The sequence below is a fragment of the Monomorium pharaonis genome, chromosome 6 (genome assembly GCF_013373865.1).
Source record: "Monomorium pharaonis isolate MP-MQ-018 chromosome 6, ASM1337386v2, whole genome shotgun sequence".
NCBI classification, from domain to species: Eukaryota; Metazoa; Arthropoda; class Insecta; order Hymenoptera; family Formicidae; genus Monomorium; species Monomorium pharaonis.
Window position 1 is genome coordinate 24409725 of NC_050472.1, and position 23795 is coordinate 24433519.

The following is a 23795-nucleotide window of genomic DNA, read 5'->3' on the forward strand; positions in this document are numbered from 1 at the left end:
CAGTTAATTTAACCGTAAGTTGTGGAACCGGGCCTTAGAAACGCAAAGTTAAGAACTAACAAATGTCATCAGAATTAAATTATAGAATGAGAAAACTTTAAAATTTTAAAACATTTCATTCAAAAAAATTTCAAGTTATAAAATTATAATTTCGAAAAATTCTACAAACTTGGATAGAAATTCTAAAAAATTATATGAAAAAATTCTGACAAAAATTTTCATTCTTCGGAAAAATTTGGGGTGACTAGGGGACAAAATTTTTCGACGGGTAATACGTGTCTGGTTGACTGCGCACGCGTGCGAGGAACCCAACCCTCCGTGGTCAGCCTAACACATCGACAATCATGCCGTGTACGTGTCTGTGACGTTGCTGGACGCGGCCGGACGTTGCGACGCTGATCGTGAGAGCTTGTCCCGCAGCACAATTTTTCTCAACTCCTTCCGAACCGCCTACCGCGTAAGGTAGAGGGTCTTCCTCGAGCGAACATGGCAGAGGAGAAGGATAAAGAGAAAACGGCGCTCGTGTTGCTCGTCGACGGATCGGAGGAAATGGAGGCCGTGATAACTGTCGACGTCTTACGGCGCGCCGGGGTACGTCATCTATATAGCGATCGATAAACCCCTAGTCTCGGCAGGAAATGAATTGCTACGGCATATATGTATATGATCCTTACCTTTTTTTTCGTCGTAAAGCTCGAAAGTGGCATTCCACGTTCGCGCGCATTTCGCTGTCCGACTGTTGTCAGGATCTTGTTTTTGAATGACGCTCCAAAGCGATCAATAATCCCCTCTCATGATATCTCTTTAGCTCTTCATAGGAATTATCTAGATGTGTTATACACAATATATGTATATATATATATATATATTTTTCTCTATAAAAATTAGTTTTGTTTGACAATTTTTTAATACTGTAATAATACATATATAACTTATGATTACATGGCTGATATAAAATGATATTAATTTATAGTTATTGTCAGAGTAAACGTATTATTTACTAGAATGTATATATAATTTTTAAATCAATTTTCTCTAAAAATTTACAAGTTTTGTAATTTTAAATATCATAATAATAAGAGCATACTCTTTCTGATTGCATAGAAAGCATCAAAGGATATTAAATTACATGCTAATTAACACATAAATTAACATATATTGAAATATGTTTGAATAGATTGCAGTTACCGTAGCTGGCGTATGGGATGTCAGTTGCGTGAAATGCAGCCGTAATGTTAAAATCTGCACAGATGCCATGTTCACTGATGCTACTCAGGACAAGAGTTATGACATTGTTATATTACCTGGTGGACTTAATGGATCTAAGGCATTTATGTCTGTAAGTTCATAACATATTTGGCAGTGTGCCTGATTTTGCTGTGATATATATGGACATTATATGAAATTTATTTCATTAGTCCGCAGAGGTCGGAAGGTTGTTACAAAAGCAGGATAAGGAGAACAAATTAATAGCGGCCATCTGTGCAGCCCCCACAGCTTTGAAAACGCATAATATTGGCAAAGGAAAACGGATCACCTCCTACCCATCTATGAAAAATGACTTATGCGACGACTACGAATATGTAGACGACAAATCAGTGGTGATTGATGGTAATAATTATCATACATTTATTAGGAGATACATAAAGCCTATTTACAACAATGTAAACTAACTTTAATCTCTTACTAGAAATGGGTATGAGTTGATTAATAGTTTGAGAATTTAATCTTCAAGTTTTGTTGATTTCATAATATTTTTATAGGTAATCTCATTACGAGCCGAGGACCAGCGACGGCATTTGATTTTAGCCTAGCCATCGTTGAGACATTGACAAACTCGAAAACAGCCGAGCATGTCGCAAACGGATTACTGTATGAAAACTACAAGAGCTGCAAATAAAATTCTCCAAAGTCTCGCTTTATAGTCGCGGCTATAAAGTTCCCGGTACATAAGTTTGATGTATTCGGTGTGTTTGATTTTAGGAAGATTCATATACTGTAAACGCACACATATAAGAATGTAGCTATTATAAACAAAAAATTACAATATATATATGTAATTATAATACTATATATATATATGTACTGAAACGTGGAATTGAAGTTATACATGTACCAAAGCGTGAAACTAAAATGATATATATGTACTTGAGAGGTAAAAAATAAATTATATAAATAATATATAAATAATATTTACTGGAATATAGAAATTGTAATACACACGCAAGAAAAATCGAGAAGTAGAAAATAATAATTACAATGATACACGTACTAAGGTAAAATGGCAAAATTAGGAAATATAATTTTAATTATATTAGAAGGTTCAGATGCATCTTAAGAGAATGATATACAGGAGGGTATCATTTTCTTCAATTTATAGCAGCATCTCTGATTCTTTGCTTGTAAAGAGGAAAGAGAAACGGACGATAAAGGGCAGCCATCTCAAGTGATGATGACTCCGCCATCAACCACCACTCTCAACAAAACGGCGTCCGTATCCCCCGTTTATTCCTCTCAATGCGATACGACGCGACGCGCTGGACTGGCGATACAAAACAGCACGTGAATGAATCGGCGATGGATACGATGAGGGACGCTTGTAGCAGCGTGTGCAAGGGGCGCGTGGTCCGCCAGTGATGCCCGGTCTAGAGGGAGATATTTCGCGACACGACACGAGTCCACCTCCCACGCGCGCCCTAATGTCCGACGATGGGGACGATGAGGTGGAGGTGCGTGAGACAGTGAAGAGGTTCGTCTTCAGGTCGCGCAGGACGCTCACGCAGGATCGCGCGCAGGCCGACGACGCAGAGGAGCGCGAGGAGAGCCTAGAGATTCTGATTCCCGAGGTGAGGCGACGTCTCCACGTGCGCAGCTAAATCGGAGTATTTCCGGTACGCGCGAGCGAGTCACCGGTGTTACGCTTCTGTCTAGTTTGGTTAGGTTGCTCGATGATTGCGAAAGACAGATTTCTTAAAAATCCAAAAATAAAATATCCGGCAATCATCTTAATATTTTTTTGTAATTTAATCTAGAAACTTGAAACTTTCGTCATTTTGGTCGGGTTTAGTTGTTTTAATGGAAACTCTGTCATTATCTAACACTTTCTAAGAGAACTTTTTTTTTTATTTTTTAGAAGAGTTCAGAGTTTTTTTGGTAATGATTCTTATGTAATAGTGGCAACACTTTTAATCTTAAAAGCATCCACAGACATTTATAGTGAATATATTCTAGTTCAGATCTAGAATCGATTGATTGAGCACGATTACGTATCTTGCAGCTGCTGCAGCCTAATTACAGCTTTTACACCTGGCCCTGCGCGCACGTGCTCGCCTGGTACCTCTGGGAGCACAGGGAGAGCCTGATCGGCAAGCGGATCCTGGAGATCGGGGCCGGTACTTCGCTGCCCGGCATTCTCGCCAGCAAGTGTGGCGCGATTGTGACCCTGAGTGACTCCGCGAGCCAACCGAGGACGCTGCAGCACATCAGAAGGTGCTGCGAGTTGAACGGAATCGCGGAACAAGTGAGAATCGTCGGCATCACCTGGGGTTTCTTCCTGTCCAGCCTATTCTCGCTTGGCCAGCTAGATTTGATCATCGGCTCAGACTGCTTCTACGAGCCTGCTCTGTTCGAGGACGTAGTCGTCGTCGTGGCATTTCTACTCGAGAAGAATCCCTGCGCGAAGTTCCTCTGCACGTATCAGGAGCGTAGTGCCGACTGGTCTATAGAGCATCTGCTGAACAAGTGGGGATTGTCATGCGTGCACATTGAGCTCGATAGCCTTGGCACGAATTCCGACGTTGACTTGCCTGAGTTAATGCAAGATCGCACGATACACCTGTTGGACATACAACGGGCGGTATAAATTCGATCTATCATCGATCTTCTATCATGTTAACGAGATACGTGATTAGAGTCGCCAATATTCCCTGGACAGTGAGTCGTCACGAGCTCAGTCTATACTTCTCTCAATTCGGTTGTGTAATAGACTCCTATGTAGCGTTCGATAAGCAAACCGGTCTCCACAAAGGCCATGGGAACATAATGTTCTTGAAGAGGGAACAAATGCAAAATGTGCTCGAGCATAAGCATTCTTTGGAGGGAAAAGATTTAATCGTGTCCATAGAGAAAACTGGTAAAATCGATACGGTACAATAAACTAGTAAGGTAAAACCGATAATAGTAGAGTACGTTTATTTAATCGAAACCATATCGCACGCACATATATACGAATTTGTAAATGATGGCCGAGGACGAGATGGCTGATTTAGAGAGCGACCAAGCCTCGACCGATCTGGAGGAGACCTTCAACAGAGCTGCTAAGTATCTGCAAACGCTGGTGTCGGAACTGGATTCGGGCCAGCTACTCGCGTTTTACGGTCTGTACAAGCAAGCAACCGTGGGTCCGTGTGACATCCCGCGACCCAATTGGTACCAGATGCAGGCAAAGCAGAAGTGGGAGGCGTGGAAGAATCTCGGGGACATGAGTTGCGAGACCGCGATGGCGAATTACATTCAAGGGATCGCGAGGATAAATCCTATATGGGACGCCGAAGAGGTGAAAGGAGACGAAGCGTCAAAATGGATCGTCTTCAGCAAGCTGTCGTCCGGAAACGTGGAGTTGAACGACGAGGACAAGACGTTCCTGGACTGGATCAAGGAGGGCAACGAGGCGAAGGTGCGAGAGCTCTTGAGCGGCGAACCCGCCCTTGCAAACACACCCGACGAGGAGGGCATGCATCCTATACACTGGGCCGCAGATCGCGGCTACCTCGAAATCCTAGATCACTTAATTAAAAGCGGAGCAAATATTAATTCACGAGATCAGTACGGGCAGACGGCCCTTCACTACGTGGTAAGTTGCGATCACGTGGACGCAGTCAAGTACTTGGTGTCGATCGGCGCTCAATCGAACATAGCGGACAACGACGGTGTGACACCCAAAGAGATCGCGAACGAACAAATCGCAGCTCTTTTATAAATGCTATACATACAAGCTGTACTCTGCGTTTACAATTGTTAATGTCTGTTTGAATATATTAATAAATTCAGTATACCGATAATCTCGCATGTAGAACTCATCAAGTGCCTTATATTAAATCAATCCACTCGTTATTCTAATAGAGTAAATCTTTATTTATGTACAAATAAACTCCTCTAATAATCCATTACATTCACAGCCTAAGCACACCTTAGGTAAATGCGTGATTTGTCATTAACTAGATTTTATTATTCACTCTTGCTGCCTAATTAATATAATAACGAGCGATACCAATTACAAAATAAGCGCAGAAATTCGTGGAGAATGCAAGGTTTGTTACTAATTAATAACATTAATAAAAACTGAAATTTAAAAAGGGACAAAAGACGATTATGTCTAATTATGTTTAATTAATTGCCAAATTACGTTATTTAATTTAGAGATCTGTTTCGTATCAATATAATTTATTTCGAGATAAAATCTATTTTTCTTATAATTTCATAAAATATAATAATTGTTAACGTATTATATCTTTTTATTCATAATTAAAGATATTCAATAATACTGCGTTATTTTTCTAATGAATTACTATATATATTTCATCATGATTTCGTTGTAAAACAAAGATTTTATTAATTCATTGCACAAAATTTTAAACAAAGACTTTTAACAAAAATACATACTCTGAATAGTTTAAATCTTAATTTTCTAATATAGATGTATTAATCTACATACAAGTAATGAATGTTAACCATATTAATGGTTAACTAATTAGCTAATTTCTTTAATTTGACAAATCTAGCATTCTCAATTAAACAATGTTTACAATAAACTCGAGATCTTTTACTCATATTACAAATAAATAATTAGCAGAAAACTTCAAAAAGATGGATTCCCTATAAACTTTATTTTCTGGAGTTTACACTGCTCGAATAAACTAATAATAAAATTTTTTTTGTATAATTTTTTAAAAAATTAAAACAAAATTTGCAAATCCTATTAATATTATATGAGAATATGGTACATATATGATCGACAAATCTCTTGTAGATATATATATACACACAATCTTCCGGTAAAATTAACTTAGTCTGATAATTTAGGATCACGAGTTCATTGCATGGTAATATACCGTGATTTAAATACGTAAAAATTAATTAACTATATTAAAAGTTCTTTCAAATCTTAGATATTAACAATAATTCAGAGTCAAATCGGACTGTAAAGTGCGGATACGTTAATTTCTTCATGCGTTTCGTAACGCGATTAACAATCTTCACTACTAAATATCACCCGTTGAATTCAATTCTAACACATTGATCATGTCGGTTATCTTCGTTTTTTCTCTCAATGGACGTATCGAAAATTCGTATTGTAAGCGCGATCGCTGTCATTTAATCTTTCACGTTTTATTAAAGTCAATCCTGTAATCGTATATTTTCACGTATGTTAAGCACACTGAGTTTTGTGCGCTTGAATGCTTACAGTGCAAATGCGAAATGTCTTAATCTAAGAATTCGGTTTTTTCTGCTTATTAATAAGTATAAAAGTCGATAGTAAACTGCAAAAATATTACGATCAATTATGAAATTAGAAGATATGTACCTAAAACAGTTTGGAAACGACACGCACACACGCACGGCATCATGCTAACAGCTGCCGAATGCAAAACGCCTTTAAAACGTCCGAATGTGTACTCAGGTTTACTCTTCTCGTTCTCGTACAATGGCAATTGTCAGAATGCTCTTCTAAGGATTATCTTCAGGATATAATAAAAAGTCGTATAAATAGGGAGAGATCACGGAAGAAAATAGAGTAATTCTGCATCCGAATGTTATATATCAAACCTACCTACGAATATACATATGCCTCGTTTTCGATCACCAGTGAATGGATGTCGATATTTGCCTCTATATAAATATGATCGCGATGCTCTTTCATTCGCGATCGAAGATATTTTCATTATTTTTTTAACTATCTGTATCAGTTTAACAAATTTCATCAGTGACGTATATTGTCATGTGTAAAATTACGGTTCTCAACTGTAACAAATCGACGAATTCTTGAGTCCCTTTTCAAGATTGCGAATGCCTCTTAGTTCGTATCGCGTTCCGCTAGAGATTAGTGCTTTCCTGATCCGATTTTGGTCGTACGATAGGCGGCGGCGGTGGTGGCGGCTGCGGCCTCGGCGGCCGCTGGTGGACCACTCTCGGCGAGGCTGGCTTTTGCTGCGGCGACTTGAGAACCGTCACCACCGTGTTAGTTTGCGTTTGAACGTCTATGATATTACCTTCCGATCTGGTACGTGTGTGCGCCTTCGCTTGCTGCTCATATGGCGCGGCATTTGGCTTCTCGGTCTTTTCTGGGCGTTCGGTGCCGTACAACGACATCGACGACGGCCTGCTACCTACGCTTGGGCTTCTCTGCAAGTTCGAAGTTGCGGTGTTGCCAGTGCTCTCGCCCGGGATGGTGTTGTTCCCCCCACGCACTTGTATTATACTGACCTGCTGTTTGTCCACAGAATACACGTGAGCTCGTTCCAGCGTTAAAGGCTGTAGATGATTTAAGAGAAAGAAAGAGGACTTAGTTTCGTAGGTTGTTATATGACGGTATGTATACTAAAGAATATGAATAGAAAGCAAATATGCATATGTGAGAAAGCTTCAGACGGTGTGCAGCTTTTACTTCACATGTAGCTTACGTTATCTCAAAATGTAATATCCAGGCAGTGTTATTTGTTGTCCACCCGTAGTAACTACATTTACAAATAATTATCATATATGTGTACAGATGAAACTTTAGTCCTTTAACGTTAAATCATTTTTTACTCACTCCTGGATCAGTCTCTAAATTCTCGTTGGTGGAACGTGGCTGTTGTCTAATGAGACTCGATGGACGAATCAGACCGGGCGGTCGTTCAGGTATCGCCGGTTTACTGCTTCTTTCGTTCGGTGTTACATTCACATTACTGTCTGGCTTTTTACGTAACTCGACTATTTCTTCCGCTATAATTAAACATAAATGTTAATACTATAATCAAATTTTAAAAAATAAAATAATATTGAAAAATATGTTTCACCTGTGTTATGCGCAATATTTGTTATACTTCTTGGTGCTGCGACCGGTCTTTTTCTCTCTAATGTGGATGGCTTCTCCGTAGGTACTGGTTTTAATCTCTGCACTATAGTTTCATTATGCTCCATCTCCGTAATTATTTTAGCAACACTCGTACTATCGGACGAGTTTCCATTTGGTTTCTCTTTAGTACCCGGCACGTTTACTTTCGCATCGAACTTATGCAATTCTTGGATACTTTTGTCCGTCTCATTGTAATTGAAGACTTCACTTTGGTGAACAACAGTCTCTCGTAACCGTTCGGAATTATCAGCAGGATAAACATCCGTCGGAATTAATTCTGAGACCGATTGTGATTTCGCGTCTATTTCCGAATGTTTCTCATGCTTTTCGTGCTTCTCCACGTTACTTTCGTGTCGTATTAATTCAATATTTACCTCGTGCTTCTGACTTTTATACGTCGATCGATTTAGAGTGGATGTCAAGGCTCTCGGTGGTTTGTCCGGTGTCGGTGGCGGCGGTTTGTCATGTCTATCCGGAGTATTACCGCTCGGTGGTGTCGGCGCCGGTTTGTTTTTCCGACGTGCCGCAGGTTTCGGGCTGCCTTGCGTCGGGCTCTCACCATGGTCGCTGAGACTACTGTTGGACACGCAACGACGCATACCAACAGTCTGATGTTCCGTATCATTCATGATGCCGATTTCTAAATCGCGATCGAAATCTACTTCGCCGGGGAAGAACCAATCCGCGTACGTAACTAATTGGTCTACTATAAGACTAGAGTTGTTCGCTGTGCTCATGTTCATCCTGCAAATATAATGGAAGCATAAGAATTTCTAACAGTAATGTATTAATTATTCATTATAAATTTCAGCTCTCTAAAGCAAATATATGTGCAGGTAGAATAAGACTTGCTTACACTATTGTATTTGCATCCTCTTGCGGACTCCAGATCAGATTTGGCGCGATAACAATAGCGATATTCTGCGGCGTCATTTTATTTACATCTTGATTCTTTGTAAGCACAGCTAGAAACTTAATTAAAAATCGCAGGTTTTCCAGGTTTGCCGGTGGTAACTTATATAATACTTCCCAGAGAGCTCGTAATCTCATGTCGTTGTTCGAGATCTTTGCAGCAGCCATCCATTCGGGATACAATCTGTGTGTGATCACAAACGTTATATTACGTACAAGTGACAATTATCAATTATCCTGATTGTACAAGTATAACACTTACTTGTACGTTAATAGAGGTTCCGGCAATTCCCGTAAATATGACTTCAATGCCCCAGCAATGACATGCGGATCTTTGTATTCAAGAGCTGTCGTTAAGGTGAGACAACAGGCGTCCAGACTTAACTTGATCCGTCGTGATTTCGAGGCGGCGCCAGCTATTCTGAAAAGACCTTCCTCCTCCATACCCAGACGCAGGAGCGCGGATATACACAGTTGTATAGGCAGTGCAATTTTTCGGTTTGTTACTCTAAGATGTTCCTCAAGAGGATATCCATATACTGGCTTCATTTCATTATCGTCTGCAATCAATTGTGACATATGAGCATTTTTGATTTCATTTTTACGAGTTGTATTAATTTGCTATGATCTTTACTATGAAAGCATCTTTAATTGCATTAAATTCGAAACTTACTGATATAACTCTCTAATCCAGGTATAAGATCTTCAAGACAATGCAACGCACTCTCATGATATGCTCGCTGAAGCTTTATGTACTGAATAATCGTCTGAGCTAGTTCAGTCTCCCGTGACATAAGCTGGAACATTTCTGCAGCCAATTGATCTCGACATTGCTCGACTTTCGATTCGGCATCTTCTAATTCTTCCCTCAGATTTTCTATTTTCGTCGCACCTGTGCCTACGTAAAGCACAACATAAAGTTTAGCTCTATTTTAGACAATACTTTTTCATATCTAGTAAATACAAATTTTATATATATATATATGTTTTACATAAAATAAATTAAAAAAATTTTGTAATCAAATAATTAAAATAAAGAAGATACATAGTTTTAAAATTTTTACACTTACTACAGATATTTTAACTAAAAGAAATTGAAAGGATGGTTTGAAATATAACAATAATTACCAGTACTGTGTTTAATCGCTTGAAAGTATCTTGTCCTTGCACTATCCATGTCCAAAACAAGACGGTGCAGATTTCTCTTATGTTTTGTTATATTTGGTACATCAGTGTCTAAAATATGTTGCAGTGGAGCAGCCACATATTGTTCGACTTTAGCCTCGTGTTCCATGGCCTCATTGGCCAGTGACATCTGCACTCGCCCGCATTCTACCAGCGCAAAGCTCATAAGGCCTTCATTCTCACTGGCATTTTCCAACATGATTTGCCCAAGTATATACTCAGGACATTTTTTCTAGAAGATACAAGTTTACCATTCAATGACCACAATAAAAGTGATAAAGTCTTAAACACTCTAGTATCGAAATAATGATTAATAATTCAATTTACATTAATAATTTTAAATTTTATACTTAAAAACAATTGGAATCCTTATGACTCATCTAATCTTACCAAACGTTTCTCCTTTAGTGCCGGATCTTGGGTAACGGTTTGGTTGGATAAATTTCCGAGTCTCTTGCTAAGACGAGTGAGAGCTGTACTAATATGCTCAACATGCTTGTCAACAGGCACCAGATCATCAGTCAACATTTCCGTTTTACCAGTTCTGTTCGTGGGAAAAATAGACTTTCACTGATACATTGTACATTTGATAGCAAGATTTTATCTTGTTATCTTTTGCAGTCTGTTTTATCACTCCTAATCTAACCAATATCCAGTATAATAATTTCAAGGTCTATTTTAAAGCATTCTAATTGTGAATTTATCTCTATAGATTATGTTCCTTATTAAAACATGATCTATCGATATATTATCCTCAACAAGGAAACATACATCTGCTTAGATGGAATTTACTTCTTAATATGGCATTAACATTGTATCAAATGAAATATACAGTATCTCCCCTACTGTTAAAGTTATTGCTATCCACAAAGATTTATTGTATGTTCAAAGAAAACGAACAACCGAAGATTTTTGATCCTGATAGTAAGAATACAAGTAAAAAATTATAAGAATCAAGACAAAGGATTATGCAGGTTGGTGGTTCCAGCTGACTCTAGATTACCTGGAGAAGGTCTGGTCGGCGAGCTGCTTCACCCGAAAGAATTGTTTCTTCATGATTGGATGGGCGATCGACACTCGGGTAAAATCGAACGGCGACCAGTTGTCCAGTGGATCCCGTGGGCTTTTTTACGCATCGACGACGCCTCGCGATGACTCGCGCTCACGCTCGCACATCCTTCGCGACTCCCTTGTCGCACGGCACCAGGGGAAGAGCGCGGCTGTTGACAGGCAACTGGCAGAAAGGTGGAGGATCCTTCTTGTCGCGGCAAGGGCGAGCGCCCGTCATAATGTTTGCACGATGATGATCTCACGGCGGCCGGCGCTGAGAATCGACACGCTCGATTTGTCCGATCGGTTCTCGCGCATCGATAAGATTCGGCGATAAAAGAGCCAGCGCCTTCCCGTTCCCGGTCGGCAGAGATCGATTTGGGTTAGGTGAATCCTCCAACGGTCAACTAACTTTGTCGCCCCTCGTTCTTACTCTCCGCGCACTCTCCCTCTCTCTCTCTCTCTCTCTCTCTTTCTCTAGCTTATAATAGACCAACGAATGTCCGTTCGGATCTAGGGAACGTTCCAACGCCCGGCGACGTACCAAAGGGTATCGATAGAATCGTGTGGCGCTCTTACGTCACGTCGTCGTCGGCCGAGCGTTTTAAGCGTCCTCTTCGTTGCGAGAAACCGCGGCGAATCGTAGTTTACTTCTGTTCAACGCGCACGGTCCGCCTGAAGACCGCCGCATCAGGCGAGTCTTCACTGTCTGGCTTGACTTTCCGCGATTTGACTCACTCTTTTTTATCTCATTCTCCCTTTCGCGATAACGCGACGACTGATAGATCTGTCAAACCCGCGCAAAAGTCACTTGTTTCCAATCTTGCCCCCTCGCCCTTGAGACTCGCCCATGATCGATCGAACGATCAATCGATCGCTCCCTTGTAGACATCGTATCGAATAGAGCTGGGAAAAATTAAAATAAATCTCCGTTGCGTAATATCTCCCAAAATTTTTGCAAAACAAAAAATATACATTAGGATTAGAAGAACGAAAAAATTCTAAATTAAAAGTGCAAGCAAAACTTCTATAGATTCAGTAAAAATATTTATTTAAAGAATGTATTTATAAAATACTCTTTATAAGTGTTTAATAAATGTTAGAAAAATAAATGTTATTTAATTAATTATATAAACATTTACTAGAAATAAAATATTTCGATATGTCATGGATGAATACATTTTCTCTATTTTAAAATAAATATATCGTTGATTACCTATACTTGGGTAAGAAAAATTAATTACATTTATATATTCATAAAATATGTATCTTTTAATTCTTTTGTTATTTTCTACTTTATAAGAAATGGAAGATAATACTTTTTGTTTCTTAAATAAACCTACAGCTAAATGTTAAATTCTATTTGTTCATTTTTATTCTACAAAATAGTAATGTGAAATAGTATTTTGCATAGACATGAGTATCTTTTAAATAAATTTTACTATTTTCCTCACACTAGAAATCGAACGAAACTCGATCATCGATTTCGGGAATCGATCGTATGAGAATCGAAAGCGGTGACAGCGGTGTATCGACGATGCCGCCCCCGCCATCTTGCGCGATTCGCCGCCAACTTCACGACGTCAGAAGTGTTTCTTTTTTTATAACAATGCGTGGAGGTGGAGAGCCGTGCGGCGCTGTCGCTCGCGGTCTTTCCTCTATCCACGCGGCGACCATCTGTCAATAGTGTCGGAGCCGTCGACAAGTGGTCCGCCTCGAGGTTTGCCGCGCGCGAAACGCGAATCACTCCCGTGTCGTGCACGCGACAAGTACGTACGCAAATTCCATTACGTGAGTCTGTCCCTCGACCGCCGTCAACATGGATCGGGCCTTTTTGAACGTGATGATCCTCAGCTGGGGATTTATGCTGGTCTTCACGGCGTTTCAAACGATGAGCAACATAGAGGTGAGCGTAAACGAGAACACGCGCGCATTATTATTATCATTATTAATATTAGTCATTATAACCTGCGTCGCGCAACTTCCGCGTTTTTCCTCGCGCGGCTCAAAGGTCACTTCGGGAAACTCGAGAAGATCGATCTTTTCTACTTGTGACAGGAAAATTCGATTTCATGCTTGAATGAAGACGGGCGCGCGAGTTCCGTACGTTTGTTTAAACTTTCGAAAAATTGTCAAAGCGGTACTTTGTCAAAAAGAGCGAAAGAAAGTTGCGTTCTAATCACAGCGAGCAGCGGAATGCGCGTCAACGATTGTTCAATAACTCTACGATTATATTTCTACGATTGTATTTCTGTTGTAAAATTTTTTTAGGGTGTTTGCTTCAGAAAATGAATTAAAAATTAATATTTTAATATCATAAAGGGATTCGGTACACGAGATGTTTAATAAGCGGGACAAACGCTTTTGAGAGATATAAACACTTCTCCACGTTATGATCGACGTAACGATCGACGAAATATATAATTAGCTTTATCCATTCACATGCGATTAAAGGCAAATTACAAACGCTTATCTAATGTGTAATATTTTAGAATCGAAATCCATTGCTTTAAAATAACTTTTAATTTTGTTTTCAATTCGTTTTTAATTTACTCCAAAACTGAAAAATATTGTGTAACTACTCAACAAGTACAAAATCATTACTACCATGTTATTACAACGATAACGTTTTCAAATATGTCGTGTAACGCGCATTATATATATCAATATGAACAAGAAATCTTGACCATGACTTGGATATTTTTTAAAAATATTTCAATAAAAAACATGTATCAAATCTCCGAGGAATATTTATGCAACATTATTTAAAAAAATACACATTTAAAATCAACGTTTCAAACATTATTTTAATATTTTTTTACTTACTGAGTAAGAGTAAGTAATAAAATTTGAGAACTAATTGGTTTTAATGAATAAAGCATAACGAAAACTTTTCTAGTCTAAAAATAAAATATAATAAATGTTTCTCTGATCGCGTTTTTCTAATTCTGACATTTGGACATGGAAAAGGATTATTTATAACACGATCTTTCGTTCCCTGCAGCACAGGCACTGTCGGATTAATGGTATGATTGGATAATACATGGTGATCATAGTGATCTCTTTTTTAGCGAGACTAAAGTGGAGGAACTTTTGTAGCATTTAGGCGCGTTTGAATGATTTGTCTGAATTACTTTCGCTTTTCCACTATGTGTCCACTCGAGAATGAAAACATTCAAAACGAGAGAGCAAACGCGACTCATTTTAGGAAAGGAAAGCGATAGAAAGAAGATGATTAACTCTGAAATGCTATTGTGAATTTTTACCTAAATGCTATTATAATAAGTTTGGTGCAGTTTTTATTAAAATTTTGATAGCTTAAAGCTTAAAGTAACGTTAGTAAGATTTTTTTTTAATACTGTTATTATAATATTTACAATATTATATTAAAATACTGTTATTATAGTTCAGTTGTTGTAACACCTTGTAACCTATCGATTCCTTTCAATAAAACAGACATAAAAAGATATTTAAAAAGTTGTTAATTATGTAAATGAATTCTTACCCAGAGTTGTGTGTGTATATATAAAATGTATTATATATAAATATAAATGTATATATTAAAATATTTAATATACAATATATTAATAAGAGTAATATATAAAATGAGTACTATTTTAGGATTAATTTTGTCAGGCACCTCGATGAACCTGTGATTCACGTTTAGTTGTTGCGATGCAAATGAAATACTCACGTCAGTCTATAAAGTTCTAGAAAGTACAGATCGGGATAGCGTGCGATTAGTTATATGGATTAGAAAGTATTACAAAAGGCAAGGAGCTAAGTGGTCGCGATCGCAGCTGGCAGCGAGGCTGGAATACCTCTAAATTATACTTTAAATTACTATTATCGATCACACTTTCGGCATTGCTCAACTTGCGATCGGTGAAATACGCATTACACGTTTATTGAACTTTCTCTCAAGGGCCGAACGAATGATATCTGGGCGAGACGTAAAAAAAAATTTTTGAATGATGGTAACCAATTCTTTTGTGATATTTTGACAACAGAAAAAAAATCATGGTTTCCAATTACAAATTACATCAAATTTTTTTACTTTATATTAATATAAAACTCTAATACATATTCGTGCAAAAATTAATTTGGATGCACTTGTTAAAAAATTATTTACCTAAATCTGCAAGAATATGATCATTTTACGCTCCTTGAACTATTAATAACCAAATTATTCGTTATTTTATTCTTGGTTTCAGAGCTATCTTAAATTTGGACATTCGCGACTAAATTTTTTTGTTAGAAAAAAAAAAACTTAAAGAAGCTTGCAGTTTTTCAAACTCAATAACTTTCTCTCTCTTTTTTGTCTTTTCCCTTTGTTTTTAATAGTTAAATCAATTTACGTTATCTCTGTTTTGTTGAGTTTTTTTCTCTCCTGTCTTAATTTTAATAGTTCATAATAATCTTATCTTACTATTGCGCGATCTGAGACTGTTCGTAGTTTGTATTATTTCGAAATATGTATTCGGGAGCGACAGATTTATGTTATGTGACAACGTTTTCCGCTCGGTCCTCTTGCATAACGTTTTTTTGCGAATGATTTTTTAAACTTCACACCTCATATCAGAAAGAGACTTACATAATATATTCCATAGGATATCAAGCTTAATCTGGGAGCGACAATCGCATGTTGTAACGAGCCCCGCGAATGAATAGTTACGCTGGAAATACGCTGCGTTATCTCCGTAATTCAGAAGTATCTTCGGATACGCGATATCTACGAGACTTTTTAAATAAACGCGCGGCGAATAATTGATCGTGCTACAGCGCGGTACAACGGTCATTGTTTGCGCGTGAATTCACCGGCCGCTAACGCTATCATGTCCGATTAGCTGCAACAAAAGTCACAGATTAGTCCGATATTCCTGCGTGCAGTGGCGTAGCTTCACTGGCATTCCCGAAATATTTTATATTATATTTTCTAATGATACACTTGCGTAATTTTCTCTTAAATTTGTATTTTAAAAAATAAAATATGCATCGCAACGAATAGAAGAAAAATCAAGATCTATTGAATAATCAATCAACACTTGGGTAATGAAAGAGTCAATTTACGGATATTTTCAAGTCATTTAAGATACACTTCAAGAGATAATATTTTGTAATCTCACTGACCTCTTAAAACATTCATTTCGATAAAAATTTCTTACCAATTATTAATGATAATTCGGAAATTTAATTTATAATTGAATGTCTCTAATAAAATTCCTTTTTTGAAACAAATTTAATACTAAAAAAATTTTTTTATTATTAAGTAAATGTAATACATTCGTTTAGCATCATTTCCGTGATTTAAAGAAGTATTTCGCAAGTTTATTTAAAAAAATTACTTTGTATCAACATTGAATTAAATATAGGAAATATTAATTAAAATATACTTAATTAAAATAGTAAAAATTTTTTCAGTGAAATAATTAATCAAACACATGGCTATATATAGCTACAGCTATTTGTGTCAATTACGAATTTTTACAATAACGAATAATTCTAGACGGCTTTATCAGATTTTTCTTACGCGACTTTTATAATCGCATCGATAGCCTTATTTTGCACGTTTAATCGTAATAAGTTCATCGATTGGTTACGTCAATTTTTCAAGAGTTAAGATTAATTTCCTCTTTTAAATATCTTTTAAAGATTAATACTCTATTCACGATTATTATCGATATCGTCTCTGACAATCTACATATTAGAAGGTGCAGTTTCCCGTCGGTATTTACGCGGAATAATTAAATTGATAATTTAGGTTCTATAATTATCAACACGATAGATTGCGCTATCTTGGATCTCGTAAAAATAACATTTCCTATGAAACTAATTCGATGTTAATTTTGTACGGATATCGCGTCCTACCAAATTGCAATCGGGTCATTATCGTGGAAAGGAAATTGGCAATTGTCTGTCAATGATGTCGACACATTGTCACCTTAGTCTAATCGGATGCGATTAAATTATGCAAAGTATCCAATTGAGAAGAAACAGAGTTACATTTTGGTGTGACGAAATTACTCCGACCGTTGCCCTCTTCTTTTTTTAATACTTGTTTCGTCTTGTATTAGAAACTATAGAAAAAGGCTTCCCCTGCAGAATCCTCCTGCCTATTGTAATCAGAATTCTGGAATTCCGGACCGCTAACCTGGTGTCGTAAAGCGAAAGAGAAAGTTTCGCCAATGCAAAATGCATCCTAGACGTGCCCGATAATTGCATCCGCCGAAACCTGAACCGACGCAACCGGTTCCCAAATTCGCGTTTTGCACGCCCTTCTCCACTGTTGTAATTCTTCGGGGATCATAATGATTTCGAATTCTTGAAGAAACTCCTCTGGTGGACATGGGAAACGCTGTTGAGATAATTAATTACCTCAGAAAGAATCCTCGATCCGCGATAGCACGCCCGGAGAGAAATATCTAAAACAGAATGCCTCGTCAGTTGATACGACTACACGACATACTTCGTTTCCTTTCACTTTCAGGCTCGTGAATACGAAAGGAAAAAGGAAGAGGCTTTGACTTCGCTGAATTATTTATGCGACAGTATGTTCGATAGAAGAAGTAATTTAGAGACGCACAAATAATTACTAGATAAATAGATTTGTATAAAGTATCGTTAATGTAATTGCGAGGACAAATATAATGCATTTAACTATATGAAACATATCGTTAAGAGGCATGATTGAGACAGGGCACACTCGTAGATAACGTTTTATTTTATATTTATATTAAAATAATATATTTAGCTAAGAGTAAATTCAATTGAATAAATTCTTATTTTCGAAGAACATTGTTCGAAAAATATAAATAATAGATATTAAAAAAAAGAAATATACTTATCAAACATTTATTTCTACGAGCAAGAAATTGCTAATAAATGGAATTGCAATCTCAGTAGATTTGTAACAAAAAATTTAAGAGTTATTGTCTCATGCCAGTTAATTACTAAAATACGATGTGTCCCAGATCTGCCGCACATTACCTAAAATACGGATTTTTTAATCTAAGATCAATTGAAGTCAAAAATGTAAAAGTTATGTAAACGTCTATCTATACCAGTCTATCTTGTAATACCAGAGCAGATTTTATCGTATACCTTTTATCAATGTAAATACTTGACACCGGATTTTTGTGACAACAAAAATACAAAGATATTCGACATTCGAGAAAATATATTATTATCTCACCGAAAAGCTCGCCTGTTTATCGCTTACATATTGACAACCGCTATCTTGACATAGAACATTGTACTTAGGCGGATACGATAAAAATAGTTAAACAGTAACAAACAAGCGGACAACACTTCACAAATGGACATACTTTAATGGACATCATCAAATTTTTTATACACAATAAATATAGAAGAAAATGTACAATTAACAATTCCCTCTGAATAGTCACTTCAACTTTTTTTTCAGTACATTTTATATAGAGATGTACAAAATTATGTACAAAAATATCTGTATCCTTATATCGATATTATTTTTGATGTCACATTTACTTGAACTTGAACTAGTTTGCAATGATGTCAATATTGTGCAAAAAAAAGATTACGCGTTAAATATTATATTGCGAATAGCGATACGATTATTGATTGCTGATAATTTTCAAGCGCGAACATGATATTTGACGATGTTTACTGTAAAGCAGTGGCGGGAGATCTGGAAATATGACGTAAAATAAACTGCTATACTTTTCTACCCTATGTGAAAGTGTGTAGTTGAAACTATGACAACGTATTACGTGCGACTGATTCGTTCCCAATACGAAAGGTGAAATCGTGAATATGAATGCATTACGCGTTAAATCTTCTAATCATTGCAAATAATTATTAATTAAAATGCACATTAATAATTCTCATTTATATACCTTTCAATTTGTTATTTATTTACTCGGTTTTCTTATTAAAATCATTTTCTTTATATTTCTGAATTTTTATGTTTCTTACCTTATTTTAAAAATCGCAGTGGTAAATTCAATCTAATAATTTTTTTCTAAAAGTATTTTCCATTATTTTTATCTTTTTCGAAAGATAAAATCGTATATATCAAGAAAACGGTTTTTCTTTTTACATTGACGATTAATATGCAGCTCTCGCGCATTAAATCCGGACGTTCCTAATTCTTATCATGGCACGTCAAAAGAATATAAAATAATGTCCGTTCCAACAGCATTGGTATTTTGTGGTTATCCTTGACTGAGACGTAAATATAGTTCTGGTTTTACAGCTTTTATAAATATAGAATAACCAGTTTCAGTTCTAAAAGAGTCCTAAAAGAGAATTCCGGAACTAATAATACAATGCACTTTATGCCATCTTTTATTTACATATTCCTCGAATCTCGTTTCTGGTTTGGTCACTTTCCATTTTCCTCCGACGTTATCTGTAATATTATCCAAAATGTTAAAAAAATATTTTTTATTCCACTAATTAAATAATGTAATAATAAAACATGGTTGGATAGTAACTAGTTAAATTAGTAAAACGTTAAATAATAAAATTAAAAAATTAATAACTTTTAATTTAATTTAGCTAATTTCAAATAAATTATTTTTTAATCCAATTAATTGTTTTTAAAATTTCACATATTCTTTATTTTATTAACTTTATATATAGTATATGTGTTTAATTAAATTTACAAAGAAAAAACTTAATTTCCTAATTGTGTTCTAAAAATAAATCTTAGTATAAGGTACAGAGTTTTCATGTGAAAGAAAAACAATTTGACATATCAAATGCAACGCGGTTGTCATCAATTGGTATTTCCAAATCGGTCATTGTGGCTATTGCCCAAGTGACCTTCATGCATATGGATACAATAAGAATTCAACACGAAATCGTTGAAATGTCTACGAGATATCGCTAGAACAGTAAGAAATAGCGAGAATTAAAAGTGTACTGACCCTCTCGCGTCGATCTCTTTTGTCCTCAGAAAACTGTCCTGAACAGCATCAAAGCAGATACCAACGGTGAATTCAAAGGTGAAGCTTATACCAGCCTGGCTATAATCTACGCCGTGTTCGCGATCTGTAACTGGTTGGCGCCCTCTTACATTTCGCTGACCGGACCGCGGGTGGCGATACTCACGGGTGCTTGCGGTTACGTGCTATTTATTGCCTCCTTCCTTTATCCGCATGAAGCCCTGTTGTACGTCATGTCCGCCGTCGTCGGAATGGGCGCCGCTCTGATATGGACCGGTCACGGACAATACCTGACAGAAAACAGCAACAATGAGACCATGTCGCGGAACGCCGGTATGTTCTGGGCAATTTTCCAGCTGTCGCAGTTCGCCGGCAACCTGTTTGTCTTCTTCATCTTCAACAAGCCCACAATTGACAAGGATCAGCGATTAATCGTGTTTAGTGTGCTAACCGGCGTCGCAGTGATCGGTACCATGGCATTACTGGCACTCAGAAAAACGCCGCAGAGGTTGTTACTAGGTGAGGCCGAGGGAGTATCTAACGCCGACAAGGAGCTACGCCTGCCGGAGCCGAGACGCGAGGAACCGCTGCTGGCCGCGTGGCGAGCCTTCCTAGACGCGATCAAACTCTTCCTCACATCGAACATGTTGCTACTGTCACTGACGTTCATCTACACCGGTCTCGAGCTTACCTTCTATTCTGGGGTGTATTCCAGCAGTATTGGTTTCATGATGGTTTTCGGTGACCAACGCAAGAGTCTAGTAGGACTATCCGGTATCTTCGTCGGGGTTGGCGAGGTCGTGGGTGGTGCGATCTTCGGCATCCTCGCATCAAAGATATCCGGCAAGTGCGGCGGCTGGCCGGTGGTGATCACCGGTCTAGTCGTCCATCTGTTCGCCTTTATCAGCATCTTCCTGAATATGCCGAACGACGCGCCGTTCGCGGACACGACCAACGTGGGCTTCATCAACGCCTCGCCGATCCTCGCATTAGCAGGCAGTCTCGCCCTCGGTTTCGGCGACGCCTGTTACAATACGCAGGTTTACTCGCTTCTGGGCGTTCTGTTCGCCAACGAGAGCGCGCCGGCTTTCGCTCTCTTCAAATTCTGCCAATCTGTCGCAGCGGCCATCAGCTTCTCGTACAGCACCAAGGCGGGACTGCATGTACAGCTCGCAATATTGCTTGTGGCTATAATCTTCGGTACGGGAGCCTTTTGCTACGTCGAATACAAGGCCAAAAAGTCGAAGGACGAGACTCCGCGGGACATTGATCCAGCGTTGGTCGATGCTACAAGCGGTGAAGATTAATAAGGCAGTAGTTAAATGCATTCTCATTAGATTGCAAAGACACGCGGCGAGTTCAGACGCGAATTACGTGCGCGAAAGATCTTCGGGGGCAACACCGTGGACACGGAAGTGTAAAAAAGTAAAAAATGACCAACTCACTCGATAGCTCGAATAAACATTAACACAAATTATTTTAGCATGTTAATGATAAGCTATTTTTACAAATTTAAGTATTACATGATGTATGAATCCTTCTCTAATTAGAGACTCTTTACAATATATTTTAAGTACGGCGTAATTGAATTGACTTTCGTAATGATTCTATTTTTTGAAATTTATACTATTGTAAAAAGTCTCTATTGCACACTCAAGTCCAATGAGAATATCATCGTACGATCGATTAGACAAGGTGGATATTCAGGAATGTATTTTCGATTGAATGTGTTATCATGGTCTTCCAGTTTCTATATATATTTTTCAATTTCTACTCTATTTCGGATAATTATGCTCTAGACATTTTCTCCTTCAAAACGATATATTTATACAGGATGTTTCGAAAAGACAGGATGTTTCAAACCAACGCTTAAGAATATATAATTGAAATCATTTGAAACAAAAATCTTAATGCCAAAATGTCGAAGCTATAATAGTTTTTAAATGAAGGGTGTAAAAAGTTGGCAAATCCAAAAACTGTCCAAAATTTGCGCCTTCAGCTTTACTGTGCAATGTATCATATCTGAATGCGCACATTTTGAACAGTTTGATTTGTCAAATTTAAATCTATTTTATTTAAAAATTATTGTAAACTTGACTATTTTGATATTAAATTTAAAAATAATGATTTCAGGAATCCTTAAGCATTACGACGATCTTTATATCCTGTATATATAAATATGCCAAATATGTATATGCATCTGCTTATCGGCGTTATTACACTGAAATGTTACACTGACAGAGAGTTGAGAGATGCTTAAAGACATTGATCTAATCGGTTACCCGGTGTATTGTTATCAGAACGCGATTTATATCTCAGCGAGTTAAATAATATAATTTTATTTTTTTTATCCACAAACTCGAAGGCTGTGCCCTTGCATTCAGCACTGCTTTTTATAAGTTTTAATTATTTTATTATGAGATCATATTTGTTATTTTTTTAACCAGCGATTGTTCACACTGGTTATGCAATGCACTGCGATTTTGTGACTAACTAGTCTATAACACGAGTCCGCCGCAAAAAAGACTCGCGTTGAACTAGTCCGTAACGCAGTATATCGACTTTACGTCTGATTTATCGTATATGTATGCGCATGTATGTATGTGTGAGTACGTTTGAGGGGCACAACGGTGGTACGTGACATTTACAGCTCGAAACTCGATTGAATTGTCCGAGATCAGACTTAAGGATCTTGTTCCTTCGTCGATCGACGCTTGCTTCGAACGTCGCAGCGAACATGTAGAGTAATTCTGTGGCACGCATAGGATGCATTAAAAGTCGGGCACTTTCCTCGCAATTTTAAACAGGATTTCTAATTTCTAACTAGGAAAATCTAGAACAAGAATAAAAACAGTAAAAAACAAATTAATATAAAATAAAAAATCTGGAATTCTATTTGAAAATCAAGTTAAAGCTAAAATAACAAGTTTACTTTTTCTTTTTTGTTAAAATATTGTCCGACTTTTAAGACATTCTCTATGCCTAATATTCATGCATTCTATTTTATTTGATCAGAAATGTTAGATGTATATTACGATAATGGATAAAATGCGAGTAAAAATGTGTATATATAATCGATGATGATCAACTATTTCCTTGACAATCAAAATTTCATTGAATTACTTTGTATTAATGAATATGTATACGAGATATCGTAATACTTTTAAAGAACGCATTTGCTGCCTTCATAATTTTAATGAGAAAGGGGATTAATATAATTTCCCGCACGCATATATTACTATTCATTACATTCCGTTATGCATGCGTGTGTATTTGTTATAGAATTTTTTTCTGCTTATAAGAATTGCTCCTTGGATACGTACCTGATAGAGAAAGATTACAATCTATTTTACAAGCACACACAATCCCGATCATGGATGATTAAACGAGAATGATCATTATTGTTTTTATCATCGAATAGTCTATGAACAAAATTTTATGTATATAATGTGTATGTTTATATAAAGTTATCATAATAAATAGACAATATAATGTACATATGAGATTGAATAATGTTATATATGACGATAACGTGTGATTGTTGTTAGTTAAATATATTTATAATGTAAAAATATTTTTATCTTTTAATTTCCTGATTCTGCAAA

At 37.1% G+C, this 23795-nt stretch overlaps 6 protein-coding genes and 1 long non-coding RNA gene across 10 annotated transcripts; 5 read left to right on the plus strand and 2 right to left on the minus strand.

Annotated features, from left to right (window-relative positions):
* The first annotated feature begins 330 nt into the window (after positions 1-330).
* LOC105838043 (protein dj-1beta) lies at positions 331-2181 on the plus strand. The gene is made up of 4 exons (XM_012683308.3): positions 331-591; positions 1178-1339; positions 1419-1611; positions 1764-2181. Exons 1-4 carry the CDS (start codon positions 487-489, stop codon positions 1898-1900), a joined length of 597 nt encoding a protein of 198 aa, XP_012538762.1. The 5' UTR covers positions 331-486; the 3' UTR covers positions 1901-2181.
* A 140-nt stretch (positions 2182-2321) lies between these two features.
* LOC105838041 (methyltransferase-like protein 23) lies at positions 2322-3897 on the plus strand. The gene is made up of 2 exons (XM_012683305.3): positions 2322-2846; positions 3278-3897. Exons 1-2 carry the CDS (start codon positions 2637-2639, stop codon positions 3860-3862), a joined length of 795 nt encoding a protein of 264 aa, XP_012538759.1. The 5' UTR covers positions 2322-2636; the 3' UTR covers positions 3863-3897.
* On the plus strand, positions 3853-4177 carry LOC105838044 (SRA stem-loop-interacting RNA-binding protein, mitochondrial-like). The gene has a single exon (XM_012683309.3). The coding sequence runs from the start codon at positions 3889-3891 to the stop codon at positions 4153-4155; it is 267 nt and encodes an 88-aa protein (XP_012538763.1). The 5' UTR covers positions 3853-3888; the 3' UTR covers positions 4156-4177.
* Positions 4178-4215: 38 nt separating this feature from the next.
* LOC105838042 (acyl-CoA-binding domain-containing protein 6) lies at positions 4216-5118 on the plus strand. Its single transcript, XM_012683307.3, has one exon. The coding sequence runs from the start codon at positions 4238-4240 to the stop codon at positions 4976-4978; it is 741 nt and encodes a 246-aa protein (XP_012538761.1). The 5' UTR covers positions 4216-4237; the 3' UTR covers positions 4979-5118.
* A 1021-nt stretch (positions 5119-6139) lies between these two features.
* Positions 6140-12143, minus strand: LOC105838046 (rho GTPase-activating protein 17). Of its 4 annotated transcripts, none has more exons than XM_012683313.3 (10): positions 11217-12143; positions 10604-10757; positions 10157-10445; positions 9702-9926; positions 9291-9588; positions 8973-9212; positions 8058-8860; positions 7811-7983; positions 7483-7530; positions 6140-7401 (listed from the first exon to the last, which is right to left on the minus strand). In XM_012683313.3, the coding sequence occupies exons 1-10, from the start codon at positions 11267-11269 to the stop codon at positions 7093-7095; spliced, it is 2592 nt and encodes an 863-aa protein (XP_012538767.1). In that variant the 5' UTR covers positions 11270-12143; the 3' UTR covers positions 6140-7092. The 4 variants fall into 4 exon arrangements, with proteins under 4 accessions (XP_012538767.1, XP_012538766.1, XP_036144865.1 ...); XM_012683316.3 differs by lacking the exon at positions 6140-7401 and adding an exon at positions 7680-7733 and having other exon boundaries at positions 7417-7530; positions 11217-12140; XM_012683312.3 differs by having other exon boundaries at positions 6140-7530; positions 11217-12142.
* Positions 12144-12743: 600 nt separating this feature from the next.
* LOC105838047 (UNC93-like protein MFSD11) lies at positions 12744-23762 on the plus strand. The gene is made up of 2 exons (XM_012683317.3): positions 12744-13169; positions 20202-23762. The coding sequence occupies exons 1-2, from the start codon at positions 13083-13085 to the stop codon at positions 21495-21497; spliced, it is 1383 nt and encodes a 460-aa protein (XP_012538771.1). The 5' UTR covers positions 12744-13082; the 3' UTR covers positions 21498-23762.
* LOC105838048 lies at positions 14777-20303 on the minus strand. The gene is made up of 3 exons (XR_001139196.2): positions 20173-20303; positions 19217-19652; positions 14777-17685 (listed from the first exon to the last, which is right to left on the minus strand). It is a non-coding gene; the product is annotated as an uncharacterized LOC105838048 (long non-coding RNA).
* Positions 23763-23795: the final 33 nt, after the last annotated feature.